Source organism: Bos indicus x Bos taurus, chromosome 11 (genome assembly GCF_003369695.1).
Source record: "Bos indicus x Bos taurus breed Angus x Brahman F1 hybrid chromosome 11, Bos_hybrid_MaternalHap_v2.0, whole genome shotgun sequence".
Classification (NCBI taxonomy): domain Eukaryota; kingdom Metazoa; phylum Chordata; class Mammalia; order Artiodactyla; family Bovidae; genus Bos; species Bos indicus x Bos taurus.
The window spans coordinates 4,391,556-4,410,353 of NC_040086.1; the positions used below are offsets into that span (position 1 = coordinate 4,391,556).

The 18,798-nt window shown below is 40.4% G+C and overlaps 2 protein-coding genes across 3 annotated transcripts in view; one reads left to right on the forward strand and one right to left on the reverse strand.

The window, feature by feature from the left end:
- Positions 1-5,152: 5,152 nt before the first annotated feature.
- Positions 5,153-15,482, reverse strand: TXNDC9 (thioredoxin domain containing 9). Of its 2 annotated transcripts, none has more exons than XM_027554697.1 (5): positions 15,239-15,482; positions 12,670-12,888; positions 10,653-10,771; positions 8,050-8,304; positions 5,153-5,758 (listed from the first exon to the last, which is right to left on the reverse strand). In XM_027554697.1, exons 2-5 carry the CDS (start codon positions 12,856-12,858, stop codon positions 5,641-5,643), a joined length of 681 nt encoding a protein of 226 aa, XP_027410498.1. In that variant the 5' UTR covers positions 12,859-12,888; positions 15,239-15,482; the 3' UTR covers positions 5,153-5,640. The 2 variants fall into 2 exon arrangements, with proteins under 2 accessions (XP_027410498.1, XP_027410495.1); XM_027554694.1 differs by having other exon boundaries at positions 15,221-15,482.
- Positions 15,483-16,318: 836 nt separating this feature from the next.
- The window catches only part of EIF5B (eukaryotic translation initiation factor 5B), a 76,454-nt gene continuing 73,974 nt past the window's right edge, over positions 16,319-18,798 (forward strand). Inside the window, 1 exon segment of the mRNA XM_027554693.1 lies at positions 16,319-16,543. Coding sequence (XP_027410494.1) covers positions 16,509-16,543 — 35 coding nt within the window. The 5' untranslated portion in view covers positions 16,319-16,508.

Below are 18,798 nucleotides of genomic sequence, written 5' to 3' on the forward strand. Positions count from 1 at the left end.
GGCATAAAATTTGTCTGAATTCTTTTTTGGGAGAAGGGCATGTGAAGGTCTAGCTGTGGTAGCACCATTGTTGAAAAGGTCATCTTTGCTTGCCTCTGCTTTTCTGTCAAAGATCAGCTGACTATCCATACAATATGGGTTTGTATCTGGGCGCTCTATTCTATTCCACTGATTTGTCCATTCTCCTGACAACACCACACTGTCATTGCTGTTGTTGATCAGTCACTAAGTTATGTCCAACTCTTTGCGACTCCATGGACTGCACCATGCCAGGCTTCCCTTGTCCTTTACTAACTCCTGGTGTTTGTTCAAGCTCATGTCCAATGAGTTGGTGATGCCATTCAACCATCTCATCCTTTGTCACCCCCTTCTCTTCCTGCCCTCAATCTTTCCCTGCATTAGGGTCTTTTCCAATGAGTCACCTCTTTGCATCATGCTAAAGTGTTGGAGCTTCAGCTTCAGTCCTTCCAATGAGCATTCAGTGTTGATTTCCTTTAGGATTGACTTGTTTGGTCTCCTCGCTATCCAAGTGACTCTCAAGAGTTTTCTCCCACACCACAGTTCAAAAGCATCAATTCTTCGGCGTTCAGCTTTCTTCACAGTCCAACTCTCACATCCATACATGACCACTGGAAAACCCATAGCCTTGACTAGATGGACCTTTGTTGGCAAAGTAGTGTCTCTGCTTTTCAATATGCTATCTAGGTTGGTCATAACTTTCCTTCCAAGGAGTAAGCGTCTTTTAATTTCATGGCTGCAGTCACCATCTGCAGTGATTTTGGAGCCCCAGAAAATAAAATTCTGACACTGTTTCCAGTTTCCCTATCTATTTCCCATGAAGTGATGGGACCAGATGCCATGATCTTCGTTTTCTGAATGTTGAGCTTTAAGCCAACTTTTTCAGTCTCCACTTTCACTTCCATCAAGAGGCTTTTGAGTTCCTCTTTACTTTCTGCCATAAGGGTGGTGTCATCTGCATATCTGAGGTTATTGATATTTCTCCTGGCAATCTTGATTCCAGCTTGTGCTTCTTCCAGCCCAGCGTTTCTCATGATGTACTCTGCATAGAAGTTAAATAAGCAGGATGACAGTATACAGCCTTGACGTACTCCTTTTCCTATTTGGAACCAGTTTGTTGTTCCATGTCGAGTTCTAACTGTTGCTTCCTGATCTGCATATAGGTTTCTCAAGAGGCAGGTCAGGTGGTCTGGTATTCCCATCTCTTTCAGAATTTTCCAGAGTGTATTGTGATCCACATAGTCAAAGGCTTTGGCATAGTCAATAAAACAGAAGTAGATGTTTTTCTGGAACTCTCTTGCTTTTTCAATGATCCAGCAGATGTTGGCAATTTGATCTCTGGTTCCTCTGCCTTTTCTAAAACCAGCTTGAACATCAGGAAGTTCATGGTTCACGTATTGCTGAAGCCTGGCTTGGAGAATTTTGAGCATTACTTTACTAGCATGTGAGATGAGTGCAATTGTGCGGTAGTTTGAGCATTTTTTGGCATTGCCTTTGGGATTGGAATGAAAACTGACCTTTTCCAGTCCTGTGGCCACTGCTGAGTTTTCCAAATTTGCTGGCATATTGAGTGCAGAACTTTCACAGCATCATCTTTCAGGATTTGAAATAGCTCAACTGGAATTCCATCACCTCCACTAGCTTTGTTTGCAGTGATGCTTCCTAAGGCCTACTTGACTTTGCACTCCAGGATGTCTGGCTCTAGGTGAGTGATCACACCATTGTGATTATCTTGGTCATGAAGATCTTTTTTGTACAGTTTTTGTACAGTTCTTCTGTGTATTCCTGCCACCTCTTCTTCTTATCATGTCTTTTTGTGTGTGTGAAATTTGAAGAAAATATGTACTTTCATTAATACTGTAGCACATTAATTTCCTGTTTTGTTTTTTGCAACATATTATTTCTTTATATTCTCAGAATTGGATTAGAAGTGTCAAATATCAAATTCTTTTTAAAAATCATTAAAGTAATAAAATTTCTTGACTTTTAGCAGTAATACCAGATGCCAAAATACACAGATGTATATCAAAGTATATTGAGTGAATATAAATTAGAAATCTAGCATTCTATTCATCCTAAGTCAAACAAGTGGAATCACAATGCCACAAATTTTTTACCTAGGCAAAAATTCTTAAGTTTTTAAAAATATATATTGCATTATCAGTTCAGTCCAGTTGCTCAGTCGTGTCTAGCTCTTTGAGACCCCATGGATTGCAGCACGCCAGGCTTCCCTGTCCATGACTAATTCCCAGAGCTTGCTCAAACTCATGTCCATCAAGTCAATGATGCCATCCAACCAGCTCATCCACTGTCATCCTCTTCTCCTCCTGCCCTCAATCTTTCCCAGCATCAGGATCTTTTCCAATGAGTCAGCCCTTTGCATCAGGTGGCCAAAGTATTAGAGCTTCAGTATCAATCCTTCCAATGAATATTCAGGATTGATTTCCTTTAGGATCAACTATTTTGATCTCCTTGCAGTCCAAGGGATTCTCAAGAGTCTTCTCCAACACCATAGTTCAAAAGCACCAATTCTTTGGTGCTCAGCTTTCTTTGGGAGAAGGCAATGTCAACCCACTCCAGTACTCTTGCCTGGGAAATTCCATGGATGGAGGAGCCTGGTAGGCTACAGTCCATGGGGTCGCTAAGAGTCGGACACGACTTAGCGACTTCACTTTCACTTTTCACTTTCATGCACTGGAGAAGGAAATGGCAACCCACTCCAGTGTTCTTGCCTGGAGAACCCCAGGGATGAGAGCCTGGTGGGCTGCCATCTATGCGGTCACAGTCAGACATGACTGCCGTGACTTAGCAGCAGCAGCAGCAGCAGCTTTCTTTATGGTCCAGTGCTCACATCCACATGCCTACTGGAGAAAGCATAGCTTTGACTATATGAACCTTTGTTGGCAAAGTAATGTCTCTTAATATTCTGTCTAGGTTGGTCATGGGCTTCCCTGTGGCTCAGCTGGTAAAGAATCTGCCTGCAATGCAGGAGACCTGGGTTTGATCTCTGGCTTGGGAAGATTCCCCCAGAGAAGGCAAAGGATACCCACTCCAGTATTCTGGCTTGGAGCATTCCAAGGACTGTCCATGGGGTCACAAAGAGTCGGACACGACTGAGCAACTTTCACTTTAGGTTTGTCATAGCTTTTCTTCCAAGGAGCAAGCGTCTTTTAATTTCATGGCTGCAGTCACCATCTGCAGTGACTGTGGAGCCCAAGAAAATAACGTTTGTCATTGTTTCCTCATGTATTTGCCATATTACATTATACCTACTATTTATATATATATGTATAGAAAAGCTCTTCTACTACTTTTGATAAAGAACAAGAAAAAAAAAAGATGGAGAAATTGGAAAACATAACCTAAATGAAATGAGAACAGTGAATATGAAATAGAAGTGAAACAAACTAGATAAGATTTACCAGAATTATGTTGGAATTATTTGAAAAATAGAAATGCCCAGGCATTGCTTTTTTCCTCCAAAGTTCCAGATGTGTTTCTAATTAGCGCTCGTTTAAAAAAGTGCTTTTTAAAAGGTATGATAAAACGATATGATCTTTTATCGTTAAAATCTTAAGGTTGGGTAATGTCGGTCTTCCAACTTTGTTGTTCTCCTTCCATACTGTGTTGGCTGTTCTGAGCCTTTTTCTTTTTCATATAAACTTGAGAATTAGTTTGTCAGTATCCATAAAATAAGTTTCAGGGATTTGGACTGGGATTGTGCTGAATCTATGAATTAAATTTATGAACGTGTGAATCAAGTTGAATGTAATAACTGACATCTTAAATACTGAGTCACCCTATCCCTGAACATGGACTGTATCTCCATTCATTTATTCCTTAATATCTTTCATCTGTGTTGTTTTCCCTCAAGTCTTACACATATCTTATGTCCATTTCATTTAGTGCTAATGTAAATGGTAGCCATCTTTTAATTTCAAATTTCAGTTGTTCATTGCTGCTGGTATAGGAACACAGTAGACTTTTGTACATTAACCTTGTATTCTACAACTTTGCTGTATCTTTCATTAGTTCCAGGAGGGTTGTTTGTTTGTTTTTGTAAATTCTGCTGGACTTTCTATTAATACATGATCATGTCATCTACAAGCTAACACAAGTTTAATCCTTCCTTTTCAATCTGCACATATATTTTTTTTTTCCTTTTGTATTAGCTAAGACTTCCAGTATGATACTGAAAAGCAGGGGTGAGCTGGGAAAGACATTTTGCCTTGCGTGTGAGCTTAATGGGAAATTCAAACTTCTTCCATGATGTTTGATACTACTTGTAGGTTTTTGTAGATATTTTAAAAAAATCAAGTTGAGTACATTCCCTTCTATTGTTTACTGAGTTTTTAATCATGAATGGTATTGGATTTTGTCAAATGCTTTTTCTACTGATAACGTTATGTGATTCTAATTTTTTTAGACTGTGATTACATTGATTTTTCAAGTATCGAAACAGCTTTGCATACCTGGGATAAATCTCACTTGGTTGTGGTGCCTGGTTGTTTTTTATATACTGTTGGGCTGATTTGCTAATATTTTAAGGATTTTTGCTTCTGTTCAAGACAGATACTGGTCTGTAGTTTTCCTGTAATGTCTTTGTTCTTAGTATTAGAGTATAGCTGGTCTCATGAGTTAGGAATGAGACAACTCATTCTGCTTTTGAAAGGGACTGTAGAGAATTAATAAAACCTCTTCATTAATGTTCACTAGAATCCACCAGTGAACCCATGTGGGTCTGGTGCTTTCTGTTTTAGAAAGCTGTTGATTATATAAAAGAGGCCTATTCAGGTTGTCTGTTTCTTGTGTGAGTTTTAGCAGGATCATGGTTCAAGTACCAGAGAGACTCACTATTCTTCCCAAGACTGAGTATTTTCTTGAATAAGTGTTTTTGTTTGCTGTATGCTCTTATGACAATTTCCAGAGACTTTTCATTTTTAGAAAAATATTTACCAGTTATGATTGTCTCACTGATGGGTCTGTAGATCATGCTGCCATTCCCAAAGTGCTTCTTGACTGTTTAATGCACGTCTTAAAATATAAGCAATCAGGACCTTTTAAATAAGGCAGTATGGTCACAATCTGAAAAAGCTTTCTGATGCCATCAGTTGATTCAACAACACCATGCATCTTACAGAATAAATAAACAGTTCTTTAATAATTACTTAAATATATTCCAGAAGTGAAGAGTGTTTCTAATTCATTTACAAGTGCTATCTGTTACACCAGTAAATGTTACTTGACCTCTTTATAAAGTAAATAGTGCTGCATAAGAATTAGTCCTGGAATAGTGTGCTGAATTTCTATTTTCAATCCAGTAGATTAAAAACACAATTGTGAATGGTATAAAAACGTAAGAATCATTGTGATAAAACCAATCTCAAAAATAGAGAATCCAGACTCTCCTGAGATAATTTTAGAACTCAGAAGTTTTCCTCTACTTAAACACAAGCCCCACATATAATATTAAAGGTGTTTTTCACCATGATGCCTCTGCATAAAACTCGAGAATGTGACCATCAGCAGATGAACACACTGAAATCAAGAGTTTAGAAAACACATCTAAGTGTGAAGTAAGCAGAAATAAAAAGACGATTTACAAAGAATTAGAACTAATTTCTAATCATCATCAGAGTCTGAATCATATTTCTTTCCCCGAATAGTTTTCTTTTCCAGCTTTGTGAAGTTTGTTCCAAATTTCTTTTGGCTCTGAAATGGTGGCTCCATTAAATTTCCACTAAAAAGAAACAAATAAGAAAAGCGCTTAATTCTCTATGATTTAGTACAGCTAGTATTCTAAACTACACAAAAATCTATCCTCACTCTAACACATGCACTAGAGTAAAATTTTCTTTATAATGCTGATGTTGAGGAAGAGGTACTGAAAACTAACACTGATTGTTAATAGTTGATAATTAACAGTTTTAAACCTTACTTTGTACTACTAAATGCTTTTGACTAGCATTTTATTTTCTTATCGTTAATTACTGATTAGCATTTCATGGAATGTACCAACAGAATCTCTGACTGAAAACCATAGAAGGAAATCAGTTATTGTCATGTTTTGGGTATGCTGAATCTGTATTAGATTCCTATCCCTCTGAGAATGACACGGGAAAATCGTGCTCTATTTTCGATAGCCTGTTACGACCAGTTTGATCCTATTTAACATCTTTTAATGTTTAGACCACTATAGACAACAAACTCATGGAACTCATTATCATTAACCCTGAATTAGTATAGAATGCTTTTCATGATACCTGAAAAATAAGATCTTGGTTTTGAAATATCATTTGCCGCTGAAGGGAATCATGGCTTCTTGGAGATAAAGTCAATTCCTATGGAGAGTACAACACAGGTCCCCCTAAAAGATCTTACCTGCACCAAAAAGAAAGTGCTCAAAGGATTATGGGGATGTGTCAAGAACACACAGAAGCCAGAATGCAAGGCTCTCACTGGACAAACGTGAGGTAACCTGAGCTTCAAAGTAAATAATAACAGTAATACTCAATAATATATCCCATTGAATAAAATAATCCATAGCCCATTCTAATACAAAGAAATGAAAAAGTAAACTAATGTGGGGTCTGGAAAAGGTCTTCCTTAAATTACCAGTTAGGTTGGTAGACAACTGGTTAGCCAGTGCTCAGATAATACTGCCAGCAATGAGACAAACCACCCTATGTCTCCGGATATGGTACACTGAGAATGAAGAACACATCACTTCCATATTACACCTGTGGAAAATATGCAAAACCTGAATCTAATTGTGAAACATTAGATGAACCCAAACTGGGAGATGCTCTATGAAATAACCAGTTGTACTCATCAAAACTGTTAACCTATTGGAAAACAAGGGCAACAAGTTGCTACAAGTTAAAGGAAACTAGAAATTCACAGTAAGTACTTGTGACTCATTTCTTCAGTATGGAGGATATTACTGGGACAGTGATGGACTTGAATAAGGTCTGCAAACTATGTATTTTGTGTTTTACTAATTTTACTGTGGATGTATAAGAATGTCCCTGTTCTTAGAAAATGCAAACAGAAATATTTAGGAGTAAAGGGACGTCTACAATATCCAGTCAGATGGTTCTGAAAAAAGTTTATATATACCCCAAAACAGAATGATAAAGCACATATAAAATATTGAAAATTGAGGGATACGGGTGAATGATATATGAGAATTCTCTGCACTAGTTTCCAACTTATTTAAAATTGGAAATCATGATTTAATATTAACCTTTTACTTAAGAAAACAAAACCTGGAACTTCAAAATCAATTTCTACAATATAGGAATGACTTATACACATGTAGGAGAGATTCAGAGAAAAAGGAGGAAGGAAAATAAAAAGATGAGGGAATTTTTTACTTATTGAAAGGTACTCTGACTGGAATAACTGGAAAATTTAACCAATTATTTTTGCAAATAAAAAACAGATACATAAGATGTGCTCTAATCTGTGAAATTAAACTGTCTGGAGAAGTGAACAAAGAGATGAGTGGAAAACAGAAGTTGGATTTTAGATCATTTTCTACTGAGACTGCTCTTTATAGTTATGTAATTTAAGCTAAACATAGAAATGAGATGTTATATAGTTTATCAGAGTTGACAAGTGATACAGGAATAACTACATTAAAAATATAATGTTTGAAAATAAGTCATTATCAATTTGAGTAATCTGGGTTCAAGCCGGAAGGAGTCAATTCTTCTCAAGTGTCATCCTGGGTTTCCAGATGAATACTGAATTAGATTTCATAGGATCTGTTTGAAAACTTTTAGAGTTAGGTGGACTCTAAAACCCAAGACCAACTTTATCTGGAGCTCTGACTTTGCTGTAAGATCACACTAAGGTACACTTTAAGAGATACGCTTTTCCTTTGTGGCAGTTTTTCTTCATCTCCAGCTGCAAGATAAAGCTTATGGAAATATTTATTTCCATAAAATAAATATTAACATAAAAATTATCTAAAAACTTCAACTGAATATGGGAGTTAAAATAAACTGACGGTTTGCTGAATGTTACCTGTAATTAAGAATATCAGAACAGCCCAGCCTCCACTCTAGGGTTTCTGTGGTGAAGTCGTCTGTATTTCCTAGGTCAGAAAATCCAACAACAAAATCCTGTGTTTTTCCATCTTTCACCAGTGCTAGTGTGGGAATGACTTTGATACGCAGTCTCTCACAAAGGAAAGGTGCTTTTTCCACATTCAGTTTCAAAAATTTGGTCTCAAGATGTTTCTTGGACAATATCACCAAATGTCTGTCTAGTATTTTACACCTGTAAATAACAACACATAGAAAACCAAAAGCTAAAAATGACAATTTCTTTATCAAAGTAAATATTAAGGCACATCTAAGTTTTTACTTTTCCTGAATCTCATAATCTGCCAGTTAACCTATGTATCTATCAGATAACCTTATTTCCATTTCATAGGTTAGGTACCTCTTTTTCTACCTCTTATGATACTGTAGTCTAGAAGGTTGGATCTGCCTTAATGAGAACAAAGTATTCAACATATGGCTTAAGTGGCTCACAAAGCTGTCATGTTCATGGCCAAGAATAAAAAATAGTCATTTTCCTTATGCATGTTTCCTGGCATTTCATAGAAAGAGGCAAATCTGAACTTGACAGAGCTCAGAAGACACCTCCCAGAATTAGAAATGTACAGGTGGTGTTCTCTTTGGAAGTCACTGAGAAAGACTGAGTATGTCACCGAGAAGGAACCTTTCCAACTGTACAAATTCTGTTAGTGGAAGTCTATCAAGGTTAAGGGCTACAAATACATGGTCATTATGGTTCTAAAGAAGTGCAAAATACCAGCAGTATTTTTATTGAGCCACCTGAAAAGGAAAAGTGGTATTTTCTTTAAATTCTACTTTAAACTGGCCAACCCTTTAGTGTATCTGAGAGATAACTATGAAAACCTCTGTGAGCAGTTATTCTTACCCAGAGGTGATTAGTACAATCAACTTTTAAAACATACAGAGGAATCAAAATTCTCTGGGACTTGGGCTGAGAAACATGCAAGTGATTTCCATGCTCAGTGAAGTTTGATAACTACTCTGCTTTCAATGATTAAGACACCAAAACCACAGCTGATTTTACCAGCAGGTTTTTGGGGTACTTCTTGGTAGTTTTTCCTGAGTTAAGTTCAAGTCCACTGAGTTTCTTATAACCTTGATGCCTCATCATCTGAGTGATTCTTTTTATATATCACTCATGCAGTGAAGCAATGGAATTTTATTAATAATGAAAATTGTCAGAATAAGTGGTTTCTGAATGAAGCTCCAAAGAAGTGACAGATCATTTGGAGAAATACATTCTTGAGGATTTCTACATAAATCAACTCCACGGTTTTACTGGAATAATATAGAATCTATTTTAAATAAGTATGTCCCATTGGCCAATTAACCCATTTTTTAATTGAATTTTAAATCCAATTTAAACCCTTATGATTTAAATCATGAGTGAGTGAGCAGTCATGATGTAGTTAAAATAGCATTAAGCTGGGCTCAAATCTGCTTTCATCATTTAGCAACTGAGTGCCATCAGGCAGGTCACTTCATTTCTCCAAGTCTTGGTGTCCACACACAAAAAAACATGGGGATTATAAAGTACTTACCTCAAAGGGAGACTGCGAATGTTCCAGGATCTTACACCGCCTGAAGTGTCTAGCATTACCACATGCTAAAACTGTGATATCTACCCGTCTATATCAATTCATTCAACCTTGACTTTATTTTCTTTCATTTGTATTCTGTTAGTTACTAAATCCCGGCCACTAATAACCATGTTTTTGGGTAAGGAGGCAAAGACAAGGGCCAGGCAGACTATGGAGATGAGAGAAGAGGGCAGGGCTGGGGCCACAGTGAACAATGGAGATTCTGGGTTGAAGTGTGAGTTTCCGCAGGAGCTACTCAGCATCAGCAAATTGCTTTCATACAATTCTAGGTCTGTTATCACATCATCTGATGTTGCCAACTATTCAAACTTTGGAGCTAGGGGAAAAAAACAGGCTTCAGCCATCTGGTTTAAGATATAACCTCTTCTGGGGCTATTTTTACTCTGAGGGATCAGCCTCCAAAGAGAGGTTGGCAGACCTGGGCTTGTCTAAGAGAAATCACTTTCTCCACCTTCCAGCCAAACCTGAAGTCCCAACTCTGCTTCTGGAGAAAGGCCTTGTCAAGCCACCGTCTCCCTGTGAATTGCCAGTTGAGAAGTGACTGAATTCAAACTTGGTGTTCAGGTGTTGGCCCCATTTCCAACACTGTGGCTGTATTGTAATAGTAGGGACAAAAGCAGAATTCTTGGAATTGATATTAAAAAAAAAAAAATTTAAGTGCTCATTGCTCAGATGTTTTTAAAGTTAGCTAGCGAAAATATCATTCAGAAAATAGCCACTTCTATGAAAATACTGAAATCCAATAATTTATACTTTTTTAGGTCACTGGTTTTTAAGTTAATCTTTGATGACTGCTTAATTTTAATATACAGACTTCCAGTACAAAGGGACAACTTAGGAATTAGTTCCTTTCACATTTTTCTTAATTTCTCTATTAAGTCAGGGTATCTATTCAACAATCTCTTCATATTTAAAAACAGTCACTGAGGGGAAACAAAGTTACCTGAATGTGGAGTCTCTGTAGAAATGGCAAACCACTTTTTTACTCTCCTTGACTTCTTGAAAAAAGTCTCTCTCACTAGGGATTTCTCTGTATTCCCCATGTCCTTTTGAAAGCCATTCCTAATTTGAAGAAAGGAGAAATATCACACATTTGAAATCTCTTTCAATGTCACTTTATATCTTATATCCAAATCACTATATTATTTTGTAATTAAGTTGACTTTATCTTAGAACTGAATTCCTTTCGGTGATGTACTTTCCTATCTTTCTAGTGTCAATGCAGAAATAGTCTGTGCGCACGACCATCTCCACAGCATGGCTTGTAATTATCTGTCTTGGTAACTTGAAACACATGTTTTCTTAGAACTTTCAAAATAAAAATTTAGACTATAAAGATTGAGAATGTAAACATCTATTTAATTTCTTTGCACTTAAACTACTAAAATCAAAAGAATCTGATCCAAGTTACTATGAAGCTTTAAAAAAGAACAGCTGTGAGATAAAGCAAACTGATGCTTGGGGAGGGGCGGGTACTATGGCTCTGAAGCTGAGGAGCCCTGTGTACTTTGGATGACCACCTCAGAGACAGCACTCTTCTAGCCTGGCCACCCACGGATAGTATCCAGTGAAGAAAAAGGTGTTTTCTCACGTGGTATCCAGAAAAAGGGACCCACAAGTCCAGCTAATCCAATTCTCCAAATCACTATCTCGACCTTTATCATCCATGTTGGACAGGTATTTCAGTTTCTTGTACCTTTCCCGTGGCAGGAAGCTGACTGCCTTAAGTGGAAACTTTTTTCCTTTCTCCAGATTTCTACTGTCATTTAATCTTTTTTTTCCCCTCTATTTCTTTGTCTTACTGGCTGTATTAGTTGCTGTTGTGTCCGACTCTTTGTGCCCCATGGACTGTATGTAGTCTGCCAGGCTCAACTGTCCATGGAATTTTACAGGCAAGAATACTTGAGTGGATTGCCATACCCTCCTCCAGGGTATCTTCCCAACCCCAGGGATCGAGCCTGGGTCTCCTACATTGTAGGCAGATTCTCTACCATGTGAGCCATTAGGGAAGCCCTTCTCAAGACTAGGCTTTAATAAAAAGGAGGACTGGACTTGCAGACAGAAGGACTTGGATCACTGCTCCACCACTCATTAGGCTGTGATTCTCATAACCTTTCTGAGTCTCACATTCCTCATTTGTAACGTGGGGATTATAAAACAACTATCTCACTGAGCTACTGTGACAAGACAACGTGAAAATAACAGAGCAGCTGGCACATCACATGTGCCTGAAAGCATTAATACATGTATTCTCTAGTTCTCAGAAAAGTCTTCTCTCACCGACTGCAATATATCCTGAACTTTGGTCAGCCTGGACCTCAGATGAGAGAAGTTCTAATCTTTCAGGTCAGCCCTTCAAATATCACATGATTTCCCTGTTCCACAGTGAACATCTCTGCCTGCTTTTGACTGTCTCATATGAGGACTTCTAGACGTTCTCATCCTCTGAACGCACTAGAAGGGGGCAGGAGCCCCGAATGCATCACGAGTTTTGGTATCTGTTTCATGTTGGCTTATGCTGAGCTACTGGGGGCCCTGGTATTTTTACCTTATTTCTTTGGTAAAGCTTCCATAAAGAGTTTAAACTCCTTAATGACACACTTGCTTTGAGCACAGACAAATCATGACAGGCTTTCTTATAACTCTGCCTGAAAGGGAACCTGCGGACCCCTACTTCTCCCAGTGTTCTTCCTCATTCATACTCTCAACTACACAAATTTGAGCTCAGAAAATTATCCTGGACCAGGTGTTTCTTGTACTTGACTGTGAATTAACACTGATCAGGCTAACTCGGACTGTGTCTTTAAAAACTATCTTTTCCCCCAGGGAGAATTTTTAATGGCATTAGGTACTTTTGAGGTCAAACAACCCTAAAGACTGAGAACTTTAGGCACATGTATATAGAAGTGGTTAGAAGCATACTGTGAGAGCAATTTCAGAAAGCAGGGCAGAGAGGTTACTTGTTTCTGCTGTTGAGCTTTCTTCAGAGCCTCGAGTCTCTTTTCTTTGAGGCGTTCTAATTCATCCTCATCCATCTGATCTAGTTTCTGAATTTCCGAATCCAAATGTTCTTCCACTAGTTTGGTAGTTTGAAGCAACTGATTCTCCAGGACTTTTGAAAACATGTCAACAGATGCGTTCGCTTCCATTCTTCTAAATGGTACGGTTCAGCCTTGATGCTGGAGAGAAGGTTTACAAAGTTGGAGAAAAAAATAAGACAGCAAACTTTTAGTTCCCAAAATGCTAGCAAATATATAATTTGGAGTTCACAAAGTGTTCTGCTGGCAACCAACCATGTCATGTTAAGAATTTTTACTTAAATGTTTTAAAATTTAATTTTCAACAGGTTATAGTCACTCGTGTGTGTTAAGTTGCTTCAGTTGTGTCTGACTTGTTGCGACCCTATGGACTGTAGCCCGCCAGGCTCCTCTGTCCATGGGATCCTCCAGGCAGGAATACACTGCAGTGGGTTGCCATGTCCTCCTCCAGGGGATCTTCCCCACCCAGGGATCAAATCCTTGTCTCTTATGTCTCCTGCACTGGCAGGTGGGTTCTTTACCACCGGGGAAGTCACACTAGTCAAAAATAATTCAGACCAAAGGTTAGAGTGCTTTTGACTCTGCTTACTATTCTAAAACAAAGACAAACCCTTAAGACCGTCGCCAGACCAGAAAGAAACAAGCAGTTGAAACTAACCCTAGCGTTGTATACTGACAGTATTCTTTACCAAAGGAAAAGGGAAGCAAAGCAGAAATGACTGCAGACATGATGAAGTTTAACTGTAGCAAGGTTTTACACATATGTGTACACACCAAATTTTGCTTCAAGATAGAGCACATTTGAGCAAAAGACATTATTTTTCATCTCTGCCTAAATGATCTTAACTCTGAAGACAGCTCATTACAACTTGTGTAAAGAACTCTGCCTGGTGTTCCCTAAGCTCTAGTTTCCAATTCTGTTCTCTTAGTAACTAATAAAGTCTATGAGCCCACAAAGATTGATACTAGTATTGATTTGGTGACACCCAGTGCTCGTAACTTTGATGTCAAACAACGTAACACTCCAAATATAAAAAGCATATTGATCTATGCAAGATAGGAGTTTAAAAATAGACTCTAATTCAGATCTCAATGACATAGTCTATTTATTTAACATTTTTATTTTATATTGGCATACAGTTGATTTACAATGTGTTAAGTTTTAGATATACAGCAAAGTGATTAATTTATACATACTCAATTACCTTTTCCAAATTCTTTACCCATTTAAGTGATTATAGATTACTGAATAGAGTTCTCTGTGCTATACAGTATGTCTTTGTTGGTTATCTATTTCAACTGAGTATTTTAAAAGAAATTATTTTTTACCAGCAACAATTAGATGAATTTTATGTGTACTCCTGGGTTATTACCGCAGAAATTTATAATTTGTCAAAGCAGGAGACTGTTGATCTCAACTATGTTTTCAACTACTACTGAAGCACTTTTTAAAAATCTGAAATTTGTGAGCTCATTTGCCCAGCTTCTGACACACAGACTGGCCCACCAGACCCTCTATTAACTGTTGAACTGAATTGAAATAGTCTTCCTGCAAAATTCGCCTCTGATTCCATTTTTTCCCCCCACATGAAAAGCAGTCGAAAAGCATACTGGATTTTCTCTTTGTATTCCTGGAGCTAGCAGTGTTGGGAACACTGCAGGTGCGCAAAAAATATTTGTCAACGGTTGAAGTAGCATGTGTCTAGCTATTGTTCAAATTATGGTTATGTTTAAAGTATTTCTGGGTTTTAAAAACCAAAATGTAAGTTCCTCACATGCGATAAAATTTTAAAGGAGCTGTATTTCAAGTACAGAAAATGAATTTCACACTCCCTACTTCTCAAGAAAAACTGGATCGGGGCAGATGAGACAGAGAAGTAGTATCTGTTAAACACGGACTTGCTGGTCAGACCTTATTCTTTACAAGGGGCGTAGCGGTTGCTTGTCCCTGGAGTTTTACAGGCTGAGCTCAGAATTTAATTCTGGGATAACTGGGAGGAGAAGCGATTAACAAGAGCTGTTCTGGGCGGCAGGTTGTGCTGGGCATCGCCTTCAGAAAAGGGGAAAGGAGATCGTGCAGAGATAACTTCATTCTCCAAATCACAAGCTTCTGATTCTTTTTTCAGTTCAACTGAATGGTGGGCAGGGATGTGTCCTCAAGTTACCTAACCATTTCCGCGACTCCCCTGTGTGCACCCGCCAAAACAACCAGGGGGCCTCGCCGTTAACCGCACGCCAGCCGCTTCCCAAAAGTACCCTCGCTTCTCCCCGCGCCCCCAGGGACAGACGAGGGCAGAAGCGAGGTGGCCCCAGCTTCAAAGCCTCCCCGGCGCATGCGCCAAAGCCTCCTCCGTGGCGGGGACTCCGGAGCCAGAGCCGCGCCCCTCCCCCGCCTAGGCAGGATGCGGAGCAGGCGGGCGTCCGTTAGCACCAGGATGCATGGCCGGTTTTTTCACGCCACTCTCTGCCTCACCTGAGCTCTCCGCGATACCTGAGATACGAAGAACCAGCTTCTCCAGAAGAGCAATCCTCTCTGGCTTCAGCCTCCAAGCAGCTGCGGGTAGCTGCGAAGCGACCGTCACTTCCGCCTCCTCATTGGCCGCGGATCTCACGCGATAGCAACTGCAACGTCCCAGGAAGTGGAGGTAGTGCGGGGGAGGGGGGAGGGAAGTGCGCACGGCGAGCGCTTCTGCGCGTGCGCCCTTCTCCACCTTTCCTCTGCTCCAGCTCTCTGAACTCTGGCGTGTGAACCTTTCCCTCCCTCCGAGTAAACAGCCCAGAGGGCGGGGGAGCGAAGTACGCTGGGGATTGTAGTTTCTTAGTGCCCAGCCTGGAGTTGACGTTCTTAGGCTCTGACACATGTTACATCAGAAAGGAAATAGCAATGATTCTGCTCTGGAGTGGCACTCCAATTTTGTTTCCATTCGGTTTATTGAACAATTCCCCCCTTTAAAAAACAAAGTATAACTTACGTGTAAGTTTTTACATAGTTAACACATAGAGTCGTTGTCCAGATCCGGATATAAAACACTTTTACAACCCTAGTATGACATAAGTTTTTAGAGCTTGTTCTCGGTTTGAATGTAAAGATCATGATCTGTTTAGGAGAAATAATGGGTGTGTCTTTTTTAATGGTTTCTGTTTATTTGTTTTGGTAATTCATGGACATGACTACGAGGCTCAATATTGTGGATTTCTGTCTCCCTTTGGAACACCCAGACGGCTCACCAGTGGTTCACTATCCTTCTTTATTGAACTTCACGCAGCTGAGTACAAAGGGACAAAGGTTAAAGGTGGAAGGGAAGCCCAAAGTCTACTTTTGAACTGAGATCCAATTCCCCAACTCTGCGTCCCCCAGCAGGGAGAGACCCGACGGGGGAAATTTCCAACCTCATTGTCCACCTCCGGGTTCTAGAATCTTGAAACCCCGCGGACCTCGGAGCGCCGCGGACGCGTGCCGGAAGGGGGCGCTCCGGTTTCCGCCTGACGGGCGGGGTAACTAGAGACGCTCTACCCGCGGCGCAGCTCTCGATGAGCCGCGCCCTGCGTCCCCACGCCGAGGCGGCGGGGCGATGCGCTTGCGCACTCGGAGCTCACACCATATGTGCCCTGTCCCAGTGCGCGGGTCTGTGGAGAGCCGGGTGCGAGAGGAGGCAGCGCGAGGGGCACGGAGCCGAGCGGAGACCGAAGTCAGCCGAGGGACAGCGGGTCTGTGAGAGACCGAGTAGAGGGGCTGGGGCTGCGAGCGCCGCTGACACACGATGGGGAAGAAGCAGAAAAACAAGAACGAAGACAGGTATTAGTGGCGGGGTCCTCACGGCGGCGGCCGGCGCGGCTCAGGGGGTCGCGCGGGTCCCTCGGGCGCGGGGCGGACCCGGGTCGAGGCTCGAGAGCGGCCCCGCGAGGCCCAGGCCGGGACCTAGAGTGGGCAGCGCGGGCCCGAGACCCCAGTTCCGGGCAGGCGAGGAGGGCCTCGGCGGCGAGCGGGTTCCCAGCCTAGACTCCGTCCCCTCGCCCGGCTCGGGAGAAGGTCTCTGGCTTAGGAGCCGGGAGTCGTTTTGGGGTTCGCGGTCCCTTGGGGCAGGGCTCGGGCGGCCTCACGGAGCCGGGGGCCACTTGGCCACCGTGGCACGGGCGGGTGGGAGTTGTTGCGGCGCTGCTCTTGGCGGAGGTCTGGAAGAATTCTTTTTTATGTCTGGGTGCCTATGAATTCTTGGAGAGAGAAGGGTTTGGAATGCGACGAGCCTCCAGCCAGGTGTTCTCACCCTCGGAGCCTCTCAGGCACGTTAGAGACAACGCGAGGAGCGTAGCAGGTTGCTCTGTCTTAACTTCAGTTAATTTGGTTCAGCTTTCAATTACTTACGGGCTGATTGTCCAGACTCCATGCTTTTCGCGTTCCTCCTTCCGGCCTTTTGGTCATTTCTTTACTCGCTAGCACCTCCCCTAAGAAAGGAGGAGATGAAACAAACCAACCAGGGTCGCTCTTTTCTAACCACTTAAAAAGGCTTTGGGGGCGAGGGAGCTTAAGGGTGTATGTAGAGTTGAGTACCCCGAGATTATTGTAACATCCCTGGGTGTCATATTCGGTGGAGTTCTTTACCCCTCTTCATGGAAAGGGCTTACTTCCTGGGAGTGAACAACATATGTTATTTTTCATCTTTGTAAACTACTCACCAAACTTAGTTCAAATACTGGGCGTAGTAAGAGAAATTCGGAAGACAAAAACAGCACCCTGTGTTAGTTCATTTTGACTCAAAATGGATATTTGCTCTTGAAGTTTGAATAAAATTACTAGTTGTGATTTGGAATCCTGGGTCGTTCCCTGACCTGGCCCTCACCTAGCTGTTGAATGGAGTTAAAAAAGACACTAAGTGTCTTGTATTTCAGTTGGAGGTCTATTGGAGGAAGTTAGTTGGTTTGAAGAGTAACCAGATAAATAGGAAAAAATAAGCAGAATTCTGGGGTGATTTAGTGGGGCAAAAATTTCTATGCTTTTGACAGGATGTTTTGGTGCCTGAGATACTTCTTTTTCGTCAGCCTTACACAAGAAATGGAGAGATGAGTGTAATAAAGCTTCCTGTACCAGTTACCCAGCTTCAGCCATTGTTGTCACGTGACTGGTCCTGTTTCGTCTACCTGCTGGATATTTTAAAGCAACTCTGAAAATCGTTTCATGTGTAAATCCTTTAAGTGTATCTGAAAGGTGAATACCTGAGGGGAAAAAAACCACAGAAACACAACATAAAGCACAAACACAATGTCATTAAACCCAAGGAATACTAGCAATGATTTCTTAAATACAGTTGTCGGTTTTCTAATTTCACTGATCCTTATAAGATATCTTTTTTTTTTTACACAATTGGTTTGTTTGAATCAGGACTACAGAACTCTATTATTTAGATTAAAAAATATGTATGTATTATCTTAATTTTTTTACTTTTCAAGCTCTTTTGCATTAGAAAAAAGCTATTGAGAAGAGAAATATTTATTGTGTGTGCATTTTTTTAGAGAAAAGTGTTACTGATTCATAACATTGTTTATGGATGACATAAAGTTTAAATTGCAAACATTGGAACCTGTTAAATGATTGGTTTGATAGGATAGAAAGAAGGCTATTGGATTTTTTTCCCCTCAGACTAAATCTGCAGCCTTTATTTTTTGGCTCATGTTGAAGGAAAAATGGTGGCAATGTCAGTGAAAAACACATTTTCTTATAAGCCAATATCAAGTTTCTTTGTTTTTTAATGATTTGTGGATTCCTCCCACCTCCCCTTCCCTTCCCAGTTGTCTTAAGCCAGACATGTTTCTGCTCAGAAAGAACTGGGTAAGAAATGAGCACCTGCTTATTAGCTATCAAGTTAAGGCATTGGGCCACTTTTCAGTTACTGGAAAGAACATAAAATACGTGACTATTTTAATCCTTATATTGTTATTTTAAATTTTTAGCCACTCAGTGTTCATTTAAAATTAGATTTTACTATCTAATCTGAGGGCTTCCAGGTGGTAAAGAATCCACCTGCCAGTATGGGAGACACAGGAGATGTGGGTTCA

Bases quoted from the DNA above. Each gene is read 5' to 3' on its own strand.
- TXNDC9 (XM_027554697.1), bottom strand. From the start codon at position 12,858: ATGGAAGCGAACGCATCTGTTGACATGTTTTCAAAAGTCCTGGAGAAT. The intron at 8,305-10,652 runs GTAACTTTGTTT...TGTTATTTACAG, and splicing joins TACAGAGACTCCACATTCAG to GTGTAAAATACTAGACAGAC. The intron at 5,759-8,049 runs GTAACATTCAGC...GTTTCTTTTTAG, and splicing joins TCTGATATTCTTAATTACAG to TGGAAATTTAATGGAGCCAC.